Genomic DNA, 18462 nt, shown 5'->3' on the forward strand with positions numbered 1-18462 from the left:
GCAGACAAGACGTTCAACTAAGGATGGAAGTACAGATTGAATCCTATATCCTGACTAAGAAACACACTGAATGGGACAGTACATCACCAACTTTTTATGTCACGGACTTTCATATTACTAAAAGCTTGATGATCATATTATAATAAAAACTAGCAAATTCGTCATTTTTTCATCAGTATAAACATTTTAAATGAATATGAAATGCATTCACATGAGTTTTAAATAATAAATAAATATATATACATGCATAGATATATATATTTTATATATTTATAAAAACTATAAAAAATCGCAAAGTTGAATATGGAAGCGAAAGCTAATACACATTTTTCTATAATTGGCTTTAATGTTTTATAATTACATGTTTATGAAATCTTCAAAGAAACAAGAGTTATCGAGCTAAACGCATTGTAATCGAATGCAGAATCCACATTTGCTTTTAATTTGATGTAGTTATATCTATTATATGTATGTATTAAATGAGTCGCTTATTATTGTAGTTTAATTTAAGCAAAATATACAATTGCAAACGGATGTAAAGAGCAAGTAGTGAAGGCCTGGGAAGTGAAATGCTTTTAAAGTCTCATTTTTTACAAGAACCAAGCAAATTTTTACGCTTGCATATTTTAATGAAAAATATACATAAATGCATACATTATATTATTATACAGTAACAAAACAAAACCAAACAGAAACTTGCATAGATAAAATTTAAATTACTTATATACAAGATGAACACAGCCGATGTATGGTAATTATTCACATAAAGACGCAAACATACAACAGAGTCGTATACTTAATGCTAATTTTCGTAATGCACATCTTTGCCGTGTATTCATAATTAATACTAAATTATTACAAGATTACAATGTCTTAGCATCGCCAGTGTACTGGATTATACATACATATAATAATATTTGTGTTAAAAACATACAACAAATAGAAAAAAAAACAAAACAAGAAAAAAAAACATTATTTGTATTGTAAACCACACGCGTATGAATAACCAAATAAAATGCTTAATAAAAAATGGCTATAATTGTTTTATTTTGGATCTATGGCGTACTCACATAACCATAAAAAAAAAGTACGTGAAATGGCTGACTCGAAAACAAAATGGCCGTTATAATCGTTTGAAACTGATTATTTAGTATTTTTAAATTACTATAAAATACTGATTTTGGGGCTGCCAAGGCAAGGACGGAAATTCTTAGCCTGAATGTGGATTTCACTGGCGTACTTTAAAATCTTTAAGTCAGTATTTTGATTTCAATTATAGGTCAAACTACAAACAGATTTTGTAACAAGAAATAGAAACATTTTCTATAATAATTTTTTGTAACTGACTGTGTTTAGATTTAGATTTAATCACGTATTATTTAAGCAGCAGGCTTGCTTACATTGTCATTTGAAATGAAAAAAATACCAAATTCATTGCATCAATTCAATATTCCACTGGCATTTTCTGCAGCAGGTAGCTCGACAACACTGCACCTCAACACATTACAGCTGACGACGAAAGCAACAGCTGACGAAGCAGCAAGACGAAGCGAACAAGCAATACTTCGTGCGTATGGAACAGAAAATTGGAAGAAGGGCAACTGCATAGTGAAAAAATCAAGAAAAATGTGGTTTTTAAGCACATAATTGCATAGCAGCTAAAACAAAGTTAAACAATATAAGACAGCGCACAAACTGACTATGAAATTACGGGCAAAATTTCAGATTCTTCGTCGTTGTTGCTATCGCATATCGTATTGAATTCACAAAAGCCAAGAATCAGATGATAGATCAAAACGAAAATCTACGTGCAAATTTGTGAAATTCACTGAAGATAAAGATAAAACGAATGTTGAGACAGTGGTGCAAATAATTCTAATTATACAACAGTCAAACCGTGTTCTCCTCAAAGAACGAAACTGGTTATACACACAGCGACGACAACGACAGCAACGACGACGGCAACAGCAACGGTAAAGACGAAGGCACGAAGGAACGGGAGCAACAGCAGCAGCAGCGAAAGGCATTTCAACGCAGCGGAGAGTGAGGGTGAGTAAAAATCGATTTGTTGCACAAAACGCCACAGTCATACACACACAAACACACACACAAACGACTGTGACAGCCCTGTACACGAGGGCGAGTGGTTGTCGTGGGCGGGGCGGGGCGTGTACGATGAACTGACGAACTGTTTTGATGAGAGATGCCCACTACAAATTTTGAATACATTTCCAGGCAATGGAAAAAATCAAACTAAAGGTTATCGGTGTGCTGCGCGAGCGCGACGGTGGCACGAATGTAAATCGCAGCGGCGGCGTCGCTGCTGGCGTTGGCAGTCATCAGGTGGGCGTGGGTGCGGCTGTTGCGAATGGGGTCACGCAGGACAATACCAATGGCAATGGCAACGACAACGGCAATGGCAACGCCCCTGGACCAGAACGCAATGATGCCCATGCACTGAATGCAGCTGGTGGTGGTGCTGCTGCAGTAGGAGCGAGTGGTGCGGCACGCACCTCGGTGCTCACACGGCCGCAAACATCTAAAATCAGTGCGCTCGACCTAGCTGGCATATTGAACACGCGACGGCGTCTTGAATGGACCAAAGAGTGGCTCCGCAAGAACCAATCGGAGTTTCTCAGTAAGGAGAACCTGCTCAGTGAGTTGCAGTCGCGCAAGGACGAGTGCTACCATTTGAATTACTTCCTAGCCATAACCGAGAGCCAGTTTCGTTATCTGGTAGAGAAACTGGAGCCCATTATCAGTCAGTATGCGCCGCAGCGCAAAAAGAAATCTTTCAGCGCCGAAGAGCGTCTGGCCATAACGCTCAAGTATTTGGCAACGGGTAAGCAAAATACTAATAAATTGATTTCAATCCCATTCTAAAACTATATATATAGAATGATTAATATACATCATGATATATGTGTATATGTTGCAGGTGAAGTGCATTCTTGTCGAAACTACTGCTTCCGTGCCTCAAAATTTGTGATAAACGAAATGATTGCCAATATCTGTATGGGCATCTACGAGCACCTGAAGGACCAATACGTGACACTACCAAAGACTGACGAGCAGTGGCGCAACGCGGCCACCGAAATGGAGCGCAAACATAATCTGCCCCAGTGTGTGGGTAATCTGTTTATGCGCAGCATTCAGCTGCAGAACAGCATCAGCAACGACGAACGCAAGCGTGCGGCAGTCATCTTTACGGCCATCGTCGATGCGGACAACAATTTCCAGTATGTGAAGGTGGAGCGTGCAGCGAACAGTCGACCAAATGATATCTTCATCCAGACCACTGCCGTCGATCATATCGAGCAGAAGATGCAGGCACTGGAGGCCAAATCTGAGCCGCATCGCAAGGGCTATTATCTCGCCGGCGATGCGGTGCTACCGAGCACGTCGTACTTGGTCAGCACACGGCTGGTGGCCAAGGAAAGTGCCGCATACGCTGCTCTGGAACAAATCAATGCTCATGCAGAACAAACGTTGCGGATATTGTGCAATATATTTCCAATACTGGCGCAGCCACTGCGCGTTAGCGAGAAGCACGTCAACGAAGTGGTGCTGGGCTGTGTGGCATTATATAATTTCCTGCGGATGACCGACGATTCCTTTCGGCGCAACAGTGACAGCATAGCCCAGCAGCGAAACGGCCTCGATCAACATCAGCCGGCCTATGCGGATGGCGAGGAGATTGACGAGGATTGTATTATGCTGGCCACAGAAGAGGAATTGCGGGAACGAGCCGAGTTCACGCCCAGCGTGGGATTGACCACGTGCTTCCAAACGCTAAGCGCACAGCGTGGTGATACGCCCGAGGGCCAGGTGAAGAGAGATTGGCTGCTCCAACTGCCCATCGTGGCGGCACAGCAGCAGAATGGAAACGGTGCCACGAACGGTGGCGTTCATTAGTGCAATTTTACCTAAGTACTTTACGAATTTTGTATAGTTCCTTGTTTTCTATTTCTATTTTCTAAATCATAAACTATATATCTATATGAACACATATATATATATATGGATATGTATCTATCTATATATATATAAATTTGAATTGATATTGGCATCAGCACTTGATATTGATTATGTTGCTAGCCAGCTAGTTTTGCCTCTAATCTTCTCTGCATTAAGTGAGCTGTTCTTTTGCTTCTGTGCTTTAAGATTCTGTAAAGTTAGTTTAGGTTTTTATTTTTGAAGTTCAGTGAATACTATGTGATGTCTCAAATCTCTATTGTGGCCCAGTGCTCCCGGGGAGCTTTGCAAAAGCGACAACCAAACGTTTCGGCGCGCGAGTATATCGAGATGAAAGAAAACAAAATATAATAAAACATATTATATTAATAAACAAATTAAATGAGAAAACAGATCAACAAAATTAAAAGTTTAGTATTCGTATTTAAGCAAACAACAAATTATACATAATTATATTTACAATAAATGTGTAAGGAGTGGTCTTTACGTGTCGAAATTTAAGCACTTGTCTCTGTAATCTATTCCTATGCCACATCTCCCACGTTTCTCCAGTGCGGCCAGCTCTTTATAATAGTATACAGCGCATCGCCTGGACTTTTGGTGGCGCTCAACTGCCTGTGGCCCAACAGATCATAGTTCTGTGCCAGCTCACCCTGGCTGACAGCATGCTCCAGCAGCGACTGGGCAGCGGCCAAAGCGGCGTCCGTGGGCGACTCCAGATCAAAATTGCCAATGAAGGCGATTGCCAGGCTATTGGCATTATTGCCAGCGGCAATCGCACCCTGTTGACTGGGACTGCGAGCCTCGTAGACGCGACCATTGCCACCCACCAGATAGTGATAGCTAATATCAGAGTATTTCAGGCGAATCATCTGGTACGTCTGGATGCTGGCCACCTGCTCGGCACAGCTCTGATCATCCGTACAACTGCGTCCTGCCGTGTGCGCAATCACTGCACGTCCCAATGGCAGCGACATGGCTGTCATTGCTCCACTTGGTGGCCGAGCATGCCAATCCGCGCGAGGAACTATAGACAGACTAGAGTCTGCATCGGCAGCTGTGAGTGCGACCACAACAAGAAACAGGGCTTGCCACGCGGAGCTCATTTTAGCGACTGAGCCAAGCGCGAGAATGTGCTATCAACTTATTGACCTAAGATAAGCCCCTGAGAGCAGATAGACGAGGTGATTTTTCTGCGAACGTCATATATAAAAACATGTACAAATTTAATAGTTGCGAGGGCAACTCAAACAGTTGCTGAACCGACTCAGAAATAATCAAAAACCACGCTGGAATTACAGCGAGGGCAACTCAAAAAATTGTAAGCTTTGCCCGGCAATGTTCTGGGTAATTGTGGTTTTATATTTATATACATATGTATGTATGTATATCTATTATTATATTTCTTAGCATTTCGCATGTGAGCTTCAAGACTTTACAAACTTCACCAAAACCCAAGAATCGGTTTCCTTTCACATAAAGGGAATGTACAATTACATCAGATTCGTTTCATGCGGGGATTCACATTGATAGAGTACACAAATCGAGGGTGCTGCTATTTGGGTTGCTCTCTCGCGCATTATGTTAAGCCGAAAAAAAGAACCTCAGCCTGACACAGATGTTCTTCACAGTAATTTAATTAAAAAACTTTCGTAATTAAATGCGAAAGTACAGCCAGAAGTTAAAAGGGGAGAGAATAGAATGCATTTGCCATTGGCTAAGTTCTTGGGGAGCGAATCCAAAACTGACAACGAAAATGCAAGTAAGCGAGCCCCAATTAAAGCCAAAATGAATAAATGGAAAAAAAATTAACTGAAAATGGAACTTAAGCATGAGGAGAAGCTAGAAAGCCGAGAGCTTCAATTTGAAATTGAAGTGTGGCCCTATAAAAAGAGCCCATGGAAAGGAGCGAGCTCTACCAACTAGTTGTTGTAGTTGTTGTACTTATTGCAGTTGTTGTTGTCTATGTTGCTGCTGAACTTCTAAATTCTGCAGTAAAAACATATTTTTTTGTCAGCTTCTCTATTTTGTTTGTTTGCTATTTGGCCCGCATTCCGGCCAAAAGTTACGACAGATTCACTTGCCACGCCCACTCGGGCGCGTAGTGCCGTGGCCCCAGTCCTGGCTCATTTGCAAAATTGTTGAATTTATTTCGCTAATTGCTGCTCATCCGTTTAATTAAAATTAAAAGAACTTGCACAACTTAAAGAAATCGTTTTCCATCCATTATACCCAGTGTAAAAGTGTAGTTGGGTGTATTAGTTGCGTGCTAGTTTTGTTGAACTATCTGTTAATAACTCTAGGAATATATAACTTGCTTTGACATTACATACAAATCTAACCATGCTATAAATTCGTAAGCCTGGCATATCTAATGGCTTTTTGGATAGGAGCCAAATGGTGAATCCTTATTCAAATGTACAATTTTAGCACGGAGGATATCTGCAAGTTGTCCTTTCTCTCTCTCTGCCACCTGCCTTACTCCCAGTGACTTTCATTTTAATTTTATTGTTTTTCATTTCATTGTTTTTTTGCTTTTTTGTGCGCATTTAGTGGAATTTCGCATTGGGCACGTTTAGTTTTTGTCGTAAGCAAAAACAATGTCGCTCATCCGCTTCAATTGCTGTGTGCAAAGTTTTCAGTTTTGAGTTTTCCGCTTTCAGTTTTTGAGCATCTGGCAATAACAAGAGGCGCCTGCCAAGCTGCTAGCCAAATTAAGATGTAGGTAGTAGGCTGCATTAAGGCCACGTTAAAGACCACTTCACCCACATAGCGAAGGTGTCAATTGTACCAGCCAAAAAGTTGTGGACAACAATAGCAACAGCAATGTACAGCAGCAACAGTAACAGGAACTGCAATAGCAACAACAGCAACAACAGCAACAGCTGCAGCTAGAGCCTTTCCCTAAAGAGCAAAAGTTGTAGCCACAGTGGATTTTGGTGGCGAACTTTACTGTGGCATTGGTTATTCGATGCATTCTGGCAATGGCTGGGTTTTTTGGCTGTTTCTTGTAATGCGATTTGGGTGTGAACATTTTTATGACAACTTGCTTAAATTTCATAGCAACTCGCTGCACAGAAACTTATTTCGCTTACGAGTTTTGCTGCCGCTGCTGCTGCTGTTGCTGTTGATGTTTGTTGGACTTGCGTCGCCAACTAATGAATAAAGTTCGTTTATGAATTTTCACCAAGTCAAGCCATGCGCAGCAGTTTGCCCAAGATTTAACCTCAAAACTAAGTAGCTGAGATTTAAAGCCAAAGCAGCAGCTAATTGGCATCTGGTTGCCAGGGACAACTGTGAGACGGCGAGGTCTCCGGGACAGAGTAAAAAGGGGCGGGGCGAGGCAAGCTGCAGCTGCATTCATTATTCAAAATCATTTAGGTTAAGGCTAAATAGCTTGGCTGCCTCATAGAATACAGCTCAGGCAATTGTTGCCATCGTTACGCATACGCCATATTATGCAACAAAAGAAAGTCAATTAAATTACATAACATAAATATAAATGTTCAAGGGAAATAGAGCGCAATCAAAAAATAATAGTAATCACATAAATATGTAGGCAATAAAAATATATAAAAATATACATATCTACATATATATGTATATGTATTTGATTTTTTACTTTCTTCATTTTAAGCGTTGAGCTAATTAGAAAATAAATTGAAATACTTTAACTTGTTAACAAGTTGTTGAGCATGCCATGTCCTTCTGCTGGCGGTTGGCGCTTGGCAAACAGAATTTTTTTCAGTTCTTTTAGTTTCTGCGCTTGCTTTTAATACGATACTCAACAAATATGCGGCAGCAGCAGCAGCAGAGCTTGGAGTGTGAGTGTAATGCAATATTAAAGTGAAACGAGTATGCGTAACATCATTCGCATCCGCATTTCCATATACTCGTTGCTCCTTTCATCTTAACATTATCATTCGCATTGCCATCGTGATCATAAGCGTGGTTGGCGCTTTGTCCTGTTGCTGGCGCTGGCGAAGCTCATCGACATCAGTTTTGGGGGAAAGCGCTCTGCTGCTGCTGCTCCTGCTGCTCCTGCTGTTCCTGCTGCTGCTGCTGCTCCTGCTGCTGCTGTCACAATTTTCATGCTGCTCTAAGCTATTTTCATGCACATTTTGGCCACTTGTGCGCTTCGCACAAACACTTCAATTTCGCTTCAAGGATGCGTGTATGTCAGCAGGAGTCGGAGAAGGGATGCTGTGCTCTGGCATTGAAGCGTGCTGACTAGAATCAACCAGTCAAGGCAGTCAAAGTGCCGGAAGCGAATGCGCAGCGACGGCAGGCGGGTGTTATAAATATATACATACAAATATATATGGCTATATATACATATATATCGCTGGGAATATGTGTGTCTGCACTCTCCAAACATGCAACTCTTTAACTATAACTTTTGATATATTCTAAAGAAATAATGTGGGAGTGCACTCAAAGGCAGTTGCCAATGGTTGCAGCATCTGGAGCTCTGCTGCTCTAGCTGCTGATGCAGCCATCAACTACTTAGCGTCAAAACGCTTAAAGTTAAATTTGTAACGCTTGAAGTGAGCCAAAGGCACAAAGCCAATGAAGTTCATGTCTGTGTGTGGCACGCACACACACACTCAGACTCTAATGCCAGTTTACTCATCTATTTTTATTAAATCGCCACACGCACACACACACACACACACGCACACACACACAGACATACAGAGAGAGGCAGTGTCTGTTAAATCGCAGGACAAGAAAACAAACAGCACGTTACGTATACGCAACGTTTGCCCAGCAGCAACAGCACAACAGGCAGCCATTGACTTTGGACACTTGACTGTTGCAGCCACTGAAGCACTAGAGTACAGTCTTGTCTGCCACATGTACTCCCTCCCTCATATCTCTAACAGTAGCTTATTTTCGGTGGGTTTAATTTTGATTTAAATGCTGGCAGACAGCTTGCAGGCAAAGTCCGCTACGCGCTGGGGCAGAAACAAAGACATGGATGCACATGCAGCTGGACAGGCATAAAACTTCGTTGGGACTTGCCCAACTACTAAGCCCAGTCGTATGGCCTCGTCTCAGTTGTTTGATTATTGAAATTTAAGATTCTCCCTCACTTATTTTTCTGCACGCATCGCAATCGATGTTAATGAAAGGACACCGAATCGATGATGAGCAAAGCGTCGCCCACTCGGCTGTCGTTTCATTTGCATTAGATTAAGGTAAGCATCTAAGCATATTTCCCAGCAGTCAACAGACACAGCCGCAGCAAAAGCCACATCCATAGCCAGCGCCACAGGACAAGCTCCGGCGCCTCGCCTTGCCAATGTAAAAGTTGCAACTTGTAGCCTCAAAATAACCACAAAGTAAACACCAGAGTGTGGCAATGGCAGTGGCAGTGGCAGTGGCAGTGGCAGTGGCAGGGACACTGGCCATGGCAGTGCAGAGTGGCTGAAAAGGTATTTGAATAGCCCAGCCAAAGGACGTGGACAAGGACATCGCAGCAGCAGGCGATGTATGACAGGAAGTGCGACAGGAACAGACACAAGTGTCGAGTAGTTGCAGCTTCTCATTATTGCGGCTCCATATGCCGCCCGTTACACCTCTTCTCCTTTGGCAAAAATAAATAAGTGTGTAATTTAATATTTAAGGCTTTGTCAGTAATTATTTTAGTACAACTTGTGCTCTGCCCGTTGCCCGTTGTCCGTTGTCCGTTGTCCGTTGCCATAGCTACCAAGTTACTAATAGAAAATGGCAAAATAAGAAGCAGCAAGATGTTGGGTAACTGGGCAAAGTGAATTATGGCTGCTGCTTGATGAAACTAACATTAAATGTGTATCAAATTAATTAATGCACCTTTCAACTTTCAACTGAATTCATTTCATAGTTTGTTAATGAAACGGACTTTCCGATTGCTCCTCTATCGAGCTACCGACTGAACCCTGATTGAGATTGCAGTAGCTTCAGCAAGTACACTCCAATCTAAATTAAATACTAAATACATTATATTATTTTATTTTTTAATGTTATATTAATACATATACGCTGCTGCTGCGCAACTATAATTCATAATGTGCTCCCAGAATTGACCCATTTGCTACACATTTGTCTTTATTAAACGTTGAAAATTATTGCTTCGCTGGCTGCACACTCGAAAGGGCGTATAAATTATAAACCAATTTACAATCTAACCAAGCGAAAATGTGCACAAAATGAACTACCAATTTGTAGACTACAACAAAACAAAACCGAAACATAACTTAACGAAACATTATAATAGCGCCGAGTTAGCGTGAACATGAATTATGCTGCAAAAATACGAAAGGTATAAAAAATACATACACACAGCTCAAATGCTCGACAATGAAAAAGCATATTCACATAGGCAAACCCATATGCACACATGCCGAGTACAGTGAATGCTGGCTAGCGTGTAAGGATACAAAAAGAAAGAAGAAATAGTTAAAATTTATGTTAATGTTATTGAGATAAAGGAGTATTGAATTGTGAACTTTAAAATCCCAAACTTTCGATTAATTCAAGATTTATGTATTATATTTATTAGTGGAATTCACTGTATGGAAGAATATACTAACAATATGAATAATTAATTTGACATTTTCTGTGTAGGATACTTGTTTTCAGAGCTTTCACTGTAAATATAAGTATATGCATATCAAAAATGTTTGCAGTTTCCGCCTGCCACCTGTACGAGCGAATTCTCAAAAATTTTGTAGTCTTTGTATGGCTTGATGTGCATATCCTGGACATTGGCTCGAATGCTCATCGCATTCTTTTTGCTTCTTTTTGAATATGCGCATAGTTTAAGTCTGTAATTATTCCAGCATTTAGTTTAGCATTTCACCAAACAACTACCCTGCCGCCGCCCTCGCCGCTTTTGGAACGCGCTATGAAAACTGCATGCGTCGTTGATCCTGCATCTCTTCGCCACATCTACATACTTCCTCTAGCTCTCTCACTCTTCCATTCGCTCGCTTACCTTGTCGAGTTCTGTCTGCTTGGCCAGGATGTGGCTGGGTGTTTTGCGCGTGTTAAAGTGAATTTTAAATGATTTATTGCACGTCTAGCTGCGAGGGTCGAGGCAGCTGCATGCAAATATGCAACAATTACAAAAACGCGTCTCAGGCATCGTGTGAATTTCACTGGCTGCCTTGACTCCTTACCAACATCTTTTGCAACGGGCCTCATTAGAAACTTAATAGTAATTACGTTTACATTTACGTTTGAGCTACTTAATTAGGTTTGAGTTGAGTTTCGAGTGCTGACAAAGCCTTTCACCCCAACAGCCCTAACAGGATTATATTTTCAATGCTCTCCACTCAAACGTATTTCCCCAATGAAGACATCAAAATCGAGCTGCACTCAAGTTGCGCTCCATCACGAACAGGAACTCGCATAATCCACATAGCGTGTTGCATCAAACAGGATACACACAACAGGCGATTCGCCATGTTGCGTATAAGAGTTCGACGTTCCCCTTAACGAGCCGCAACATTAAACAGCGAACTTAGAATGTTGCAACGAACCTTTGCAGAATGTCTGAGATACAAATGAGTGATTGCAGCAGCAATTGAGTTGAGCTCATTCTGAGTTGAGTTTTTCGCTTTTAAGTTTTGAGCGCAACAGGAACTTATAAAATATAATTGTGCATCATTTATATTTTAAAGGAAGGAATTAAATTAAGCAAAAGGCAAACGGAATCAGAAATCACATTAAACAGAATTCGATACACGTATGGAGGCATATGGCAGGAAATATGAAAAAAAAAAATTAATACGAAGAAAAAATGATATTCCAATGTATTGGAATATGCAATATGCGCTGCCTAAGTCCGCACCCTGTCTCCATCTCCCTCTCGCCGCTTTATAGCTTCATATATCATTGCTACTTTTTGGCTATGAATTATTTGGCTCGTCTGCATGTGAAATTTTAAGCGAACTAGTGAAACGTAGAGAGAGGGGATGAGGTGGGGATGCATATGATGCATGAAATAACAATAATGAAATGACAACAAAAGGCACAGATAACAAAAGAATTGCCATAGCAGGCCGCCAGGCAGGTGGGCGTGGCAGGCGAATGCACATGTCACAAGAGCAGTTGACCGATGCAGAGGAAAGGAGGAATGAGACGAAAGGCTGAAATCCAAATTCAACTCAAATGTGATTTTTGGTCACTTTGAAAATTGTTGATTAGTTACGTCTGAGTGCATTATAATGCGGCATAAACAGAGACAGAGATAGATATAGAGATAGAGGGAGAGAGAAATGGCAGGAATCGAAATGGGCGTGGCAATCGAAAAGCAGATAGATTGTAACCCGTTTTGAACACTTGACATAGAAAACAAATTATGGACATGCAACAAGGCCACAAATTGTGGCAAGCAATGAACCAAAAACACAAATAAAGAACATTCAATAATAAATGCGGAGAGAAATTAAATTTCTGGCATATTAACAATTAACATGCGAAATCAATTAAAAAATGCGGTTGCGACGAACAACGATATATGTATGTATATACATAAATAAATATATATGCCTATCGACATATATATACAGTAAACCCTCTTTGAACAAACAACTTAAAGCTCTCATTTCTTATTGTATAATTATATATTTATGCTATATTTAAGTTTAATGTTCTTATGCTTATATTCCCTAATACGACACTTCACTGTAGCACATATACATACATACATATATGCATTTATGTATGTGCCACGCCTACCCATCTGTTCGTTTTGGCATTAATGTGCATTTACAAGCGCATTTTGTGTGCTCGCACTGCTTTCCACAAACATGCACATTACAAAATTGATTGTTAATCAAGTCCAATAACAGAAACAACAACACCAACGCAGACACATAAACAGATTTCATACTCAATTTAAGCAGATTATGAATTCACATGCAAACGTGCAACATACATATGTATATACATATTTACATATATATGCTAAATATATGTATAACAATGAAACTTCCCGATTTTATGTTTAATTTTTTTAATTTGCCATTATTGGAGTAGCTTTTTTATGGTTTGTTGATGCTGTGTATTGGTTCCAAACATAAATAGAGTATCACACAATCAAAGAACCCAATCTTTTTTACCAATCTATATATAAATGAGCATTAAATTAATATTTTTGTTTCAAAAGTCGCGCGCTTTGACTCCACGTAAGCGCTACCACCTTCACGGCGTTCAACACGCGTTCGCTTAACAGCTTAACAGCCTGCAACATGTGTTAACAGTACAGCTGTTTTCAAGTGTGTTATGTTATTAAATAATAGGAGCCTCTGCAAGCAACCAATAGGAAGAAATATAAAAAACTAGTTAATCTTGACCAAAAATAATATATAAAATGTTGACAATACGCTGTGGCAAGAGATTTGCGCCTACCATGACGCATATAAGTCGTGCAGTTCAAGTGCAGTCAAATTGCGGATTTGCGGCCTCGGCAAGAACACAATTGCAGCACCAACAACAATTACTACAGCAACAACGGAAGCAACTACAGCAGCAGCAACTCAGAGGACTGGCAACGCCAGTGGCTGATAAGGACACTGATGATAAGGATCTTAAACGCATATACTACGGAACATTAGCTCCACGCATGAGGCTGGTGAAGCTGTTCTCGCTCAGTACCAGCTTGGCCGGCTTGGCTGCTCAGCCCATCCTTATGGAGCAGGGAATGAAGATCGGTGGTACGGGCATGGCCGTCTTCCTCTGCTCAGTGGGTGGTTTTTTTACCTTTGTGACGCCCATTCTACTACATTTGGTGACCAAGAAATATGTGACGGAGCTACACTATAATCAAGCTACTGATGAATATATTGCTACCACAATATCCTTAATACTGATAAAGATCAAGGTTAGTAAAGGACTTCATTTGATCTATAATTCTATTCATTCAATTATGATTTTTTAGACGAAGTTCCGACCAAGCGATGTAACTGTGCCCGAGGTTCCGGGCATGTTTACCTCATTTTTGGTAAAAAAGCGCCCGCTCTTCGTTGACCCAGCGCTCTTTGATGATCCCGAACATTATGTTCGAATTATGGGCTACGATAAGCCCATAGACTTTAAATTAAATTTAAAACACGACTCGGAGCGAGTTCAAAAGAAAGAGTAATAAGTAATTAAATAAATGTACAGTTTAGATTGATAAAGCTTTGTTTATTACGTACCGAACTGAGATCTGAACGGTTTATTGTATTTATTAGAAACATATATTTAAATTAACCGCCTTTGAAATAAGTAATTGCTCGCAAAATCTAAACTCTTGCCGATAGAAACTTTGAAAGAAAATTAACAGACTGTTAAACGACAATAGCTCTGTGAGGCACTATATGTATTGCACGATGTCAGTGTGACCATCAGCCGTAACAGTAAATTACAATAAAATGTATCAAATAAATACTAAATATATTTTCAGATCGCTTGTATTCGGTCACGCTGTATTGAACTTACAAAGTTAGCCAGACGCAATTATTTAACGTTTAACTGATAATTGCCGGGTGTCTTAGTACGCAAATAGTGTGCGTATACAATAATTTCTTAATCAAATTCTCATTGGCATCATGGTAGTGTCAGAGAACGAAAAGGTAAGTAAAATATAATAAATGTGTGCCGCATGGTTTCAGCCGTGGCAGGGTCGTCGATAAACAGGGCTGTTGCACAAGAGGGGAGCGTGCAGTAAGGGAAATAAACACACACAGTATACGAGTGCAGCTGGCGTGGCAAGTCATCGCTGGATTTTCGATTTACATTTTTCCATTAGTTAAATTACATACACATCCACATTTCTATTGCTTGCCTTTAACGTAATGCAATAAAGTTAATTATTATCTTCACGCTGTCGTCTACGTAAAATTTCTCGCTCTACGTTACGAAGTTGCTCTCTCTATTTGCATATGTTGTTCTGTGTGTTCTGTGCTGTGCTGTGTCTTTCGTTTGCTCTTTAAAAACACGCCGCGAGTTTGCCTCTGAGGCTGTCATTCTTCTGTGGTGTCGCTCGGTCAGTGGAATTCGTTGAGATTATTACTCGCGCGCACACACGCCTAACTCGCCTTTTTATATATGTACATATATGTATGTTCGTACAAACATAGGTGTGTGTATGTGTGTGTACAAGTGCATATGTGTGCAGCATAAAAAGTAGGTGAAGCAGGAGAAACAGAAAACCAAATTACTGCAATGAGCAACAAAGAGTCAGCGGCCAGCAAGAGAAACAACAGTTACATTTTTTGCCATGGCGACTGCGACGCTTTGCTTTAGACATTTGCAGCTAACGTCATATGAACAGTTCAGTTTAGCCCGTTGGCTTTAAGTAATTCGCCGCCACACTTGTCGGAACTTGCATATTCATATTATATCTAAATTAAACTTATATTTCCTTTTTTTTTTTCCTTTCTCATTTGCCACAAAGATCAAAAGTAGCCAGTGAGAAAAACAAAAGATCCAGGCAAACTGTGTGTATTCAGACATCTGTGTGTGTTGTGTAGTCGTAAATTTTAGCGTGCAAGCAACACATTCATTTCGGAATTTGTACTTCCATTCCAGTACCGAAAAAAGATATTTCGTGTATTATTTTTAACAAATAAAGGACATATATATACGTATATGTAAATGTATATATATATATTTATATATGTATATATGTGTATATATACATAAATAAATACAACATACATAGTAATTTGTACACAAATCGAAAGTAAAAAGCGGCCGCGAATTGCACACACAACAACGAGCTGAACAAGTTAATTTTCTGCATAAAATATTAATGAAACATAAGTGCAAAGTGACAGTGTAATGTCAATGACATCCACAAAATCTCCAGAATCTAATAAAAATCCGTTTTGTAAGCGTCTCTTAGCTTGGTTGAACTGGCAGAAGAGTGAAAAATTAAGAATACTGCAATAAGCAATAATTCCACCCGGCCCGTTATTTACATACATACATAGAGAAACTTACAAAAGAAAAGCTTCAAGCACGCACACATATACACATCCGCATACACTCAAAACGCACACACCTATATATACATATTTATATCTATATATGTATATGTATATATGGTACACAGCAACGACTAGTGAACGCGTCAAGTGAATCAGCGTCTGATCGTCTCGTCGCTCCCACTCGTAAAAGCTCGCGCTCACGTTCCCTCCCATCAGCCCGGCAGCAACAAAAGTCTCTTCAACTCGTTCGGCGGCCTCAACATGCAGAGCGACTTTCACAGAATGAAGAATTTTGCCAACCCCAAATCCATGTTCAAAGTAAACGTCAAAAACTGATTTAGCCAATGAATTCGCCTTCAAATCGCTGTGATTTTAACAATGTTTTTCGTTTTATCTTATCAGAGCAGCACTGTGTCTGCCGGCACTGAACAAGCCAATGCTAGTGCTAACACAGTAGCGCCTGGCCGTCCAGATCCAACTCCAACTGGTACTGTTGCGGCTGCTCCTGCTACCGAAGTGGCTTCCAAGAAAGAGGAGGCCAAGGTTGTCGCCGATCCACAGTCCGACGATGGAGCTGTGCGCACCGAGCATTTGTTTAAACACCCGCTGCAGAACACATGGACCCTGTGGTATTTGGAGAACGATCGCACCAAATCCTGGGAGGATATGCTAAACGAAATTACCAGCTTCGATACAGTCGAAGACTTCTGGAGTCTATACAATCATATTAAGCCGCCATCTGAGATCAAATTGGGCAGCGATTACTCTCTATTTAAGAAGGGTATTCGGTAAGCATGTTAAAATCTGTATTTAAAAGCAATCCTAAACCCTTGTCTTCATAGCCCTATGTGGGAGGACGCTGCCAATAAGCAAGGTGGTCGCTGGGTGATCACATTGAACAAAAGCTCCAAGAATGATTTGGACAACTTATGGCTCGATGTGGTAAGGGAAGAGAAAGGAAGCAGATCTTTGTTTTATTCTCATGATCCATTTTCTTCCAGCTGCTTTGTTTGATTGGCGAGGCATTCGATCATTCCGATCAAATCTGTGGCGCCGTTGTCAATATTCGCGCCAAGAGTAATAAAATATGTAAGAAAATCTCTAATTGGAAAAATTCGACAAATATCTCTATACATATCTGTAATACCTTTTAGCTATATGGACTGCCAATGGCAACAACGAGGAAGCCGCACTGGAGATTGGACACAAGCTGCGCGACGCTCTACGTCTGGGGCGCCAAAATTTGCTTCAATACCAACTGCATAAGGACACCATGGTCAAACAGGGATCAAGTGTCAAATCGATTTATAATTTGTAAAATTTCGAGCTAGGCTCTCTAAATTTTGCAACAGTTTTTTAAGTTTTTTTGCGTTGGCTTTATTACCGGTTATAACCAATCCAGTTTATAGCAACGCAAACAAACTAATCCAAAAAAAAGAAAAAGAAGAAAATAAGCGAGAGATACCCTCTTGTTATCAAAAAGTGGAGCGTCTTATTACACGCGCCGCTCTTTTAGTCATGGAATTTGCGAAAAATAAAAAATACTAAGGTTAAAAACGAATACTTTCTTTTGGATAAAAAATATAATCATAATATTGTTAGTGAGACATTATCTGCTCCACTCGGCGTCGCAAATCTTTTCGTCCACATTCCGAAAGTCCACGGCACAATTGCAATAGTAGCTGCCTGGGATCATTGCATTCGTCCTCTTCGAACATCTGTAGGAGTCGCAAGATGCGTGATTTGAGATCATGTGGGTAGCGCATCTCTATTTCATCCATGGCACCTTCACTTATACTTAGCTTGCGACCCAAATCGCGCCATGAGCGGCCCAATTGCTCGGAAATTTGTTTAAAAACTGCAGCACGCTTCGCATCTGTAAATTGCGCTACAGTCACATAATTTTGTGGAGCTGGAGTTGTAGGTGCGGCTGCTGGCTGCACGACTCGCTGTGAATTGATATGCAACTGATTTTGCAGCTCTTCGGCCAGTCTTTGTTCCTGATAGCAGTTTACGGCTGTTGTGCGCTCAACTCTCTGGTAGTTGTCCAGTGCCTCTTGCAACTGGATATTGTTCATACCAATATTACGCAGTGGCTCAACATTCTCCTCACTAATTTGATCACCACGTTCTAGGCAGTCTATTAAGTCTTCTATAGTATTTATGCGATCCAGTTTTCTTGGGGATCCGATTTCGACGGCAAACGTGTTTTTTAAGTAATCCAAGTCACTGCTGCTGACGCTTTCGATGGCCATTTTCTTGAGCACATCGTAGCACCAATGGACTTCTGCAGCCATGCTTCAGCTTAAAAGAGTACTTTACTTCACAATTATTCACCTATTTTACTGGCAAAACACAAATTTCCGACGTATCGATTGTCAGGGTGACCAAATTTGAGAATGTTTCTAATGTTTATTTATAATTGAAATTTCCCACTCACTCTGCAGTGCTATCGGATGTCTTGCTAGTGCATTGGGTCTACATTTATTTGAATGTACCTCTATTTCATCTATAGTCCCTTCAC

At 40.5% G+C, this 18462-nt stretch overlaps 7 protein-coding genes across 22 annotated transcripts in view; 5 read left to right on the plus strand and 2 right to left on the minus strand.

Annotated features, from left to right (window-relative positions):
• Positions 1 to 904, plus strand: part of Ank2 (Ankyrin 2) — a 59620-nt gene extending 58716 nt beyond the window's left edge. For all 11 annotated transcript variants that reach the window (XM_089259003.1, XM_089259002.1, XM_089258993.1 and 8 more), the window contains one exon: positions 5 to 904. In XM_089259003.1, the coding sequence (XP_089115129.1) occupies positions 5 to 21 (17 nt within the window). In that variant the 3' untranslated portion in view covers positions 22 to 904. The remainder of the gene's footprint in view (positions 1 to 4) is intronic.
• LOC108651118 (uncharacterized) overlaps positions 1 to 904 on the plus strand; it is a 37812-nt gene extending 36908 nt beyond the window's left edge. The window contains exon 4 of the mRNA XM_089259009.1: positions 5 to 904. The gene's annotated coding sequence lies outside the window, so the exon portion shown is untranslated. The remainder of the gene's footprint in view (positions 1 to 4) is intronic.
• Positions 905 to 1397: 493 nt separating this feature from the next.
• On the plus strand, positions 1398 to 4476 carry LOC108651120 (uncharacterized). Its single transcript, XM_089259234.1, has 3 exons — positions 1398 to 2049; positions 2236 to 2842; positions 2939 to 4476. The coding sequence occupies exons 2-3, from the start codon at positions 2239 to 2241 to the stop codon at positions 3913 to 3915; spliced, it is 1581 nt and encodes a 526-aa protein (XP_089115360.1). The 5' UTR covers positions 1398 to 2049; positions 2236 to 2238; the 3' UTR covers positions 3916 to 4476.
• Positions 4379 to 5110, minus strand: PGRP-SD (Peptidoglycan recognition protein SD). Its single transcript, XM_018100594.2, has one exon. It carries the CDS (start codon positions 5079 to 5081, stop codon positions 4500 to 4502), a length of 582 nt encoding a protein of 193 aa, XP_017956083.1. The 5' UTR covers positions 5082 to 5110; the 3' UTR covers positions 4379 to 4499.
• An 8102-nt stretch (positions 5111 to 13212) lies between these two features.
• On the plus strand, positions 13213 to 14172 carry LOC108651125 (transmembrane protein 70 homolog, mitochondrial). Its single transcript, XM_018100591.3, has 2 exons — positions 13213 to 13846; positions 13904 to 14172. Exons 1-2 carry the CDS (start codon positions 13337 to 13339, stop codon positions 14105 to 14107), a joined length of 714 nt encoding a protein of 237 aa, XP_017956080.1. The 5' UTR covers positions 13213 to 13336; the 3' UTR covers positions 14108 to 14172.
• A 236-nt stretch (positions 14173 to 14408) lies between these two features.
• On the plus strand, positions 14409 to 17497 carry eIF4E1 (eukaryotic translation initiation factor 4E1). Of its 6 annotated transcripts, none has more exons than XM_089258973.1 (6): positions 15117 to 15132; positions 15854 to 16256; positions 16341 to 16726; positions 16781 to 16880; positions 16940 to 17027; positions 17093 to 17497. In XM_089258973.1, exons 2-6 carry the CDS (start codon positions 16200 to 16202, stop codon positions 17254 to 17256), a joined length of 795 nt encoding a protein of 264 aa, XP_089115099.1. In that variant the 5' UTR covers positions 15117 to 15132; positions 15854 to 16199; the 3' UTR covers positions 17257 to 17497. The 6 variants fall into 6 exon arrangements, with proteins under 6 accessions (XP_017956078.1, XP_089115099.1, XP_030241229.1 ...); XM_030385369.2 differs by lacking the exon at positions 15117 to 15132 and adding an exon at positions 15286 to 15446 and having other exon boundaries at positions 15693 to 16256; XM_089258972.1 differs by lacking the exon at positions 15117 to 15132 and adding an exon at positions 15286 to 15446 and having other exon boundaries at positions 15844 to 16256.
• Positions 15608 to 18336, minus strand: Fadd (fas-associated death domain protein). The gene has a single exon (XM_089258975.1). The coding sequence runs from the start codon at positions 18233 to 18235 to the stop codon at positions 17537 to 17539; it is 699 nt and encodes a 232-aa protein (XP_089115101.1). The 5' UTR covers positions 18236 to 18336; the 3' UTR covers positions 15608 to 17536.
• Between the last annotated feature and the right edge of the window lie 126 nt (positions 18337 to 18462).

This window comes from Drosophila navojoa, chromosome 4 (assembly GCF_054131105.1).
Source record: "Drosophila navojoa isolate 15081-1374.11 chromosome 4, UAZ_NAV_1.0, whole genome shotgun sequence".
NCBI lineage: Eukaryota > Metazoa > Arthropoda > Insecta > Diptera > Drosophilidae > Drosophila > Drosophila navojoa.

Bases quoted from the DNA above. Each gene is read 5' to 3' on its own strand.
- eIF4E1 (XM_089258973.1), top strand. From the start codon at position 16,200: ATGCAGAGCGACTTTCACAGAATGAAGAATTTTGCCAACCCCAAATCC. The intron at 16,257-16,340 runs GTAAACGTCAAA...TTATCTTATCAG, and splicing joins ACCCCAAATCCATGTTCAAA to AGCAGCACTGTGTCTGCCGG. The intron at 17,028-17,092 runs GTAAGAAAATCT...AATACCTTTTAG, and splicing joins CGCCAAGAGTAATAAAATAT to CTATATGGACTGCCAATGGC.
- LOC108651120 (XM_089259234.1), top strand. From the start codon at position 2,239: ATGGAAAAAATCAAACTAAAGGTTATCGGTGTGCTGCGCGAGCGCGAC. The intron at 2,843-2,938 runs GTAAGCAAAATA...TATATGTTGCAG, and splicing joins GCTCAAGTATTTGGCAACGG to GTGAAGTGCATTCTTGTCGA.
- Fadd (XM_089258975.1), bottom strand. From the start codon at position 18,235: ATGGCTGCAGAAGTCCATTGGTGCTACGATGTGCTCAAGAAAATGGCC.
- LOC108651125 (XM_018100591.3), top strand. From the start codon at position 13,337: ATGTTGACAATACGCTGTGGCAAGAGATTTGCGCCTACCATGACGCAT. The intron at 13,847-13,903 runs GTTAGTAAAGGA...ATGATTTTTTAG, and splicing joins TAATACTGATAAAGATCAAG to ACGAAGTTCCGACCAAGCGA.
- PGRP-SD (XM_018100594.2), bottom strand. From the start codon at position 5,081: ATGAGCTCCGCGTGGCAAGCCCTGTTTCTTGTTGTGGTCGCACTCACA.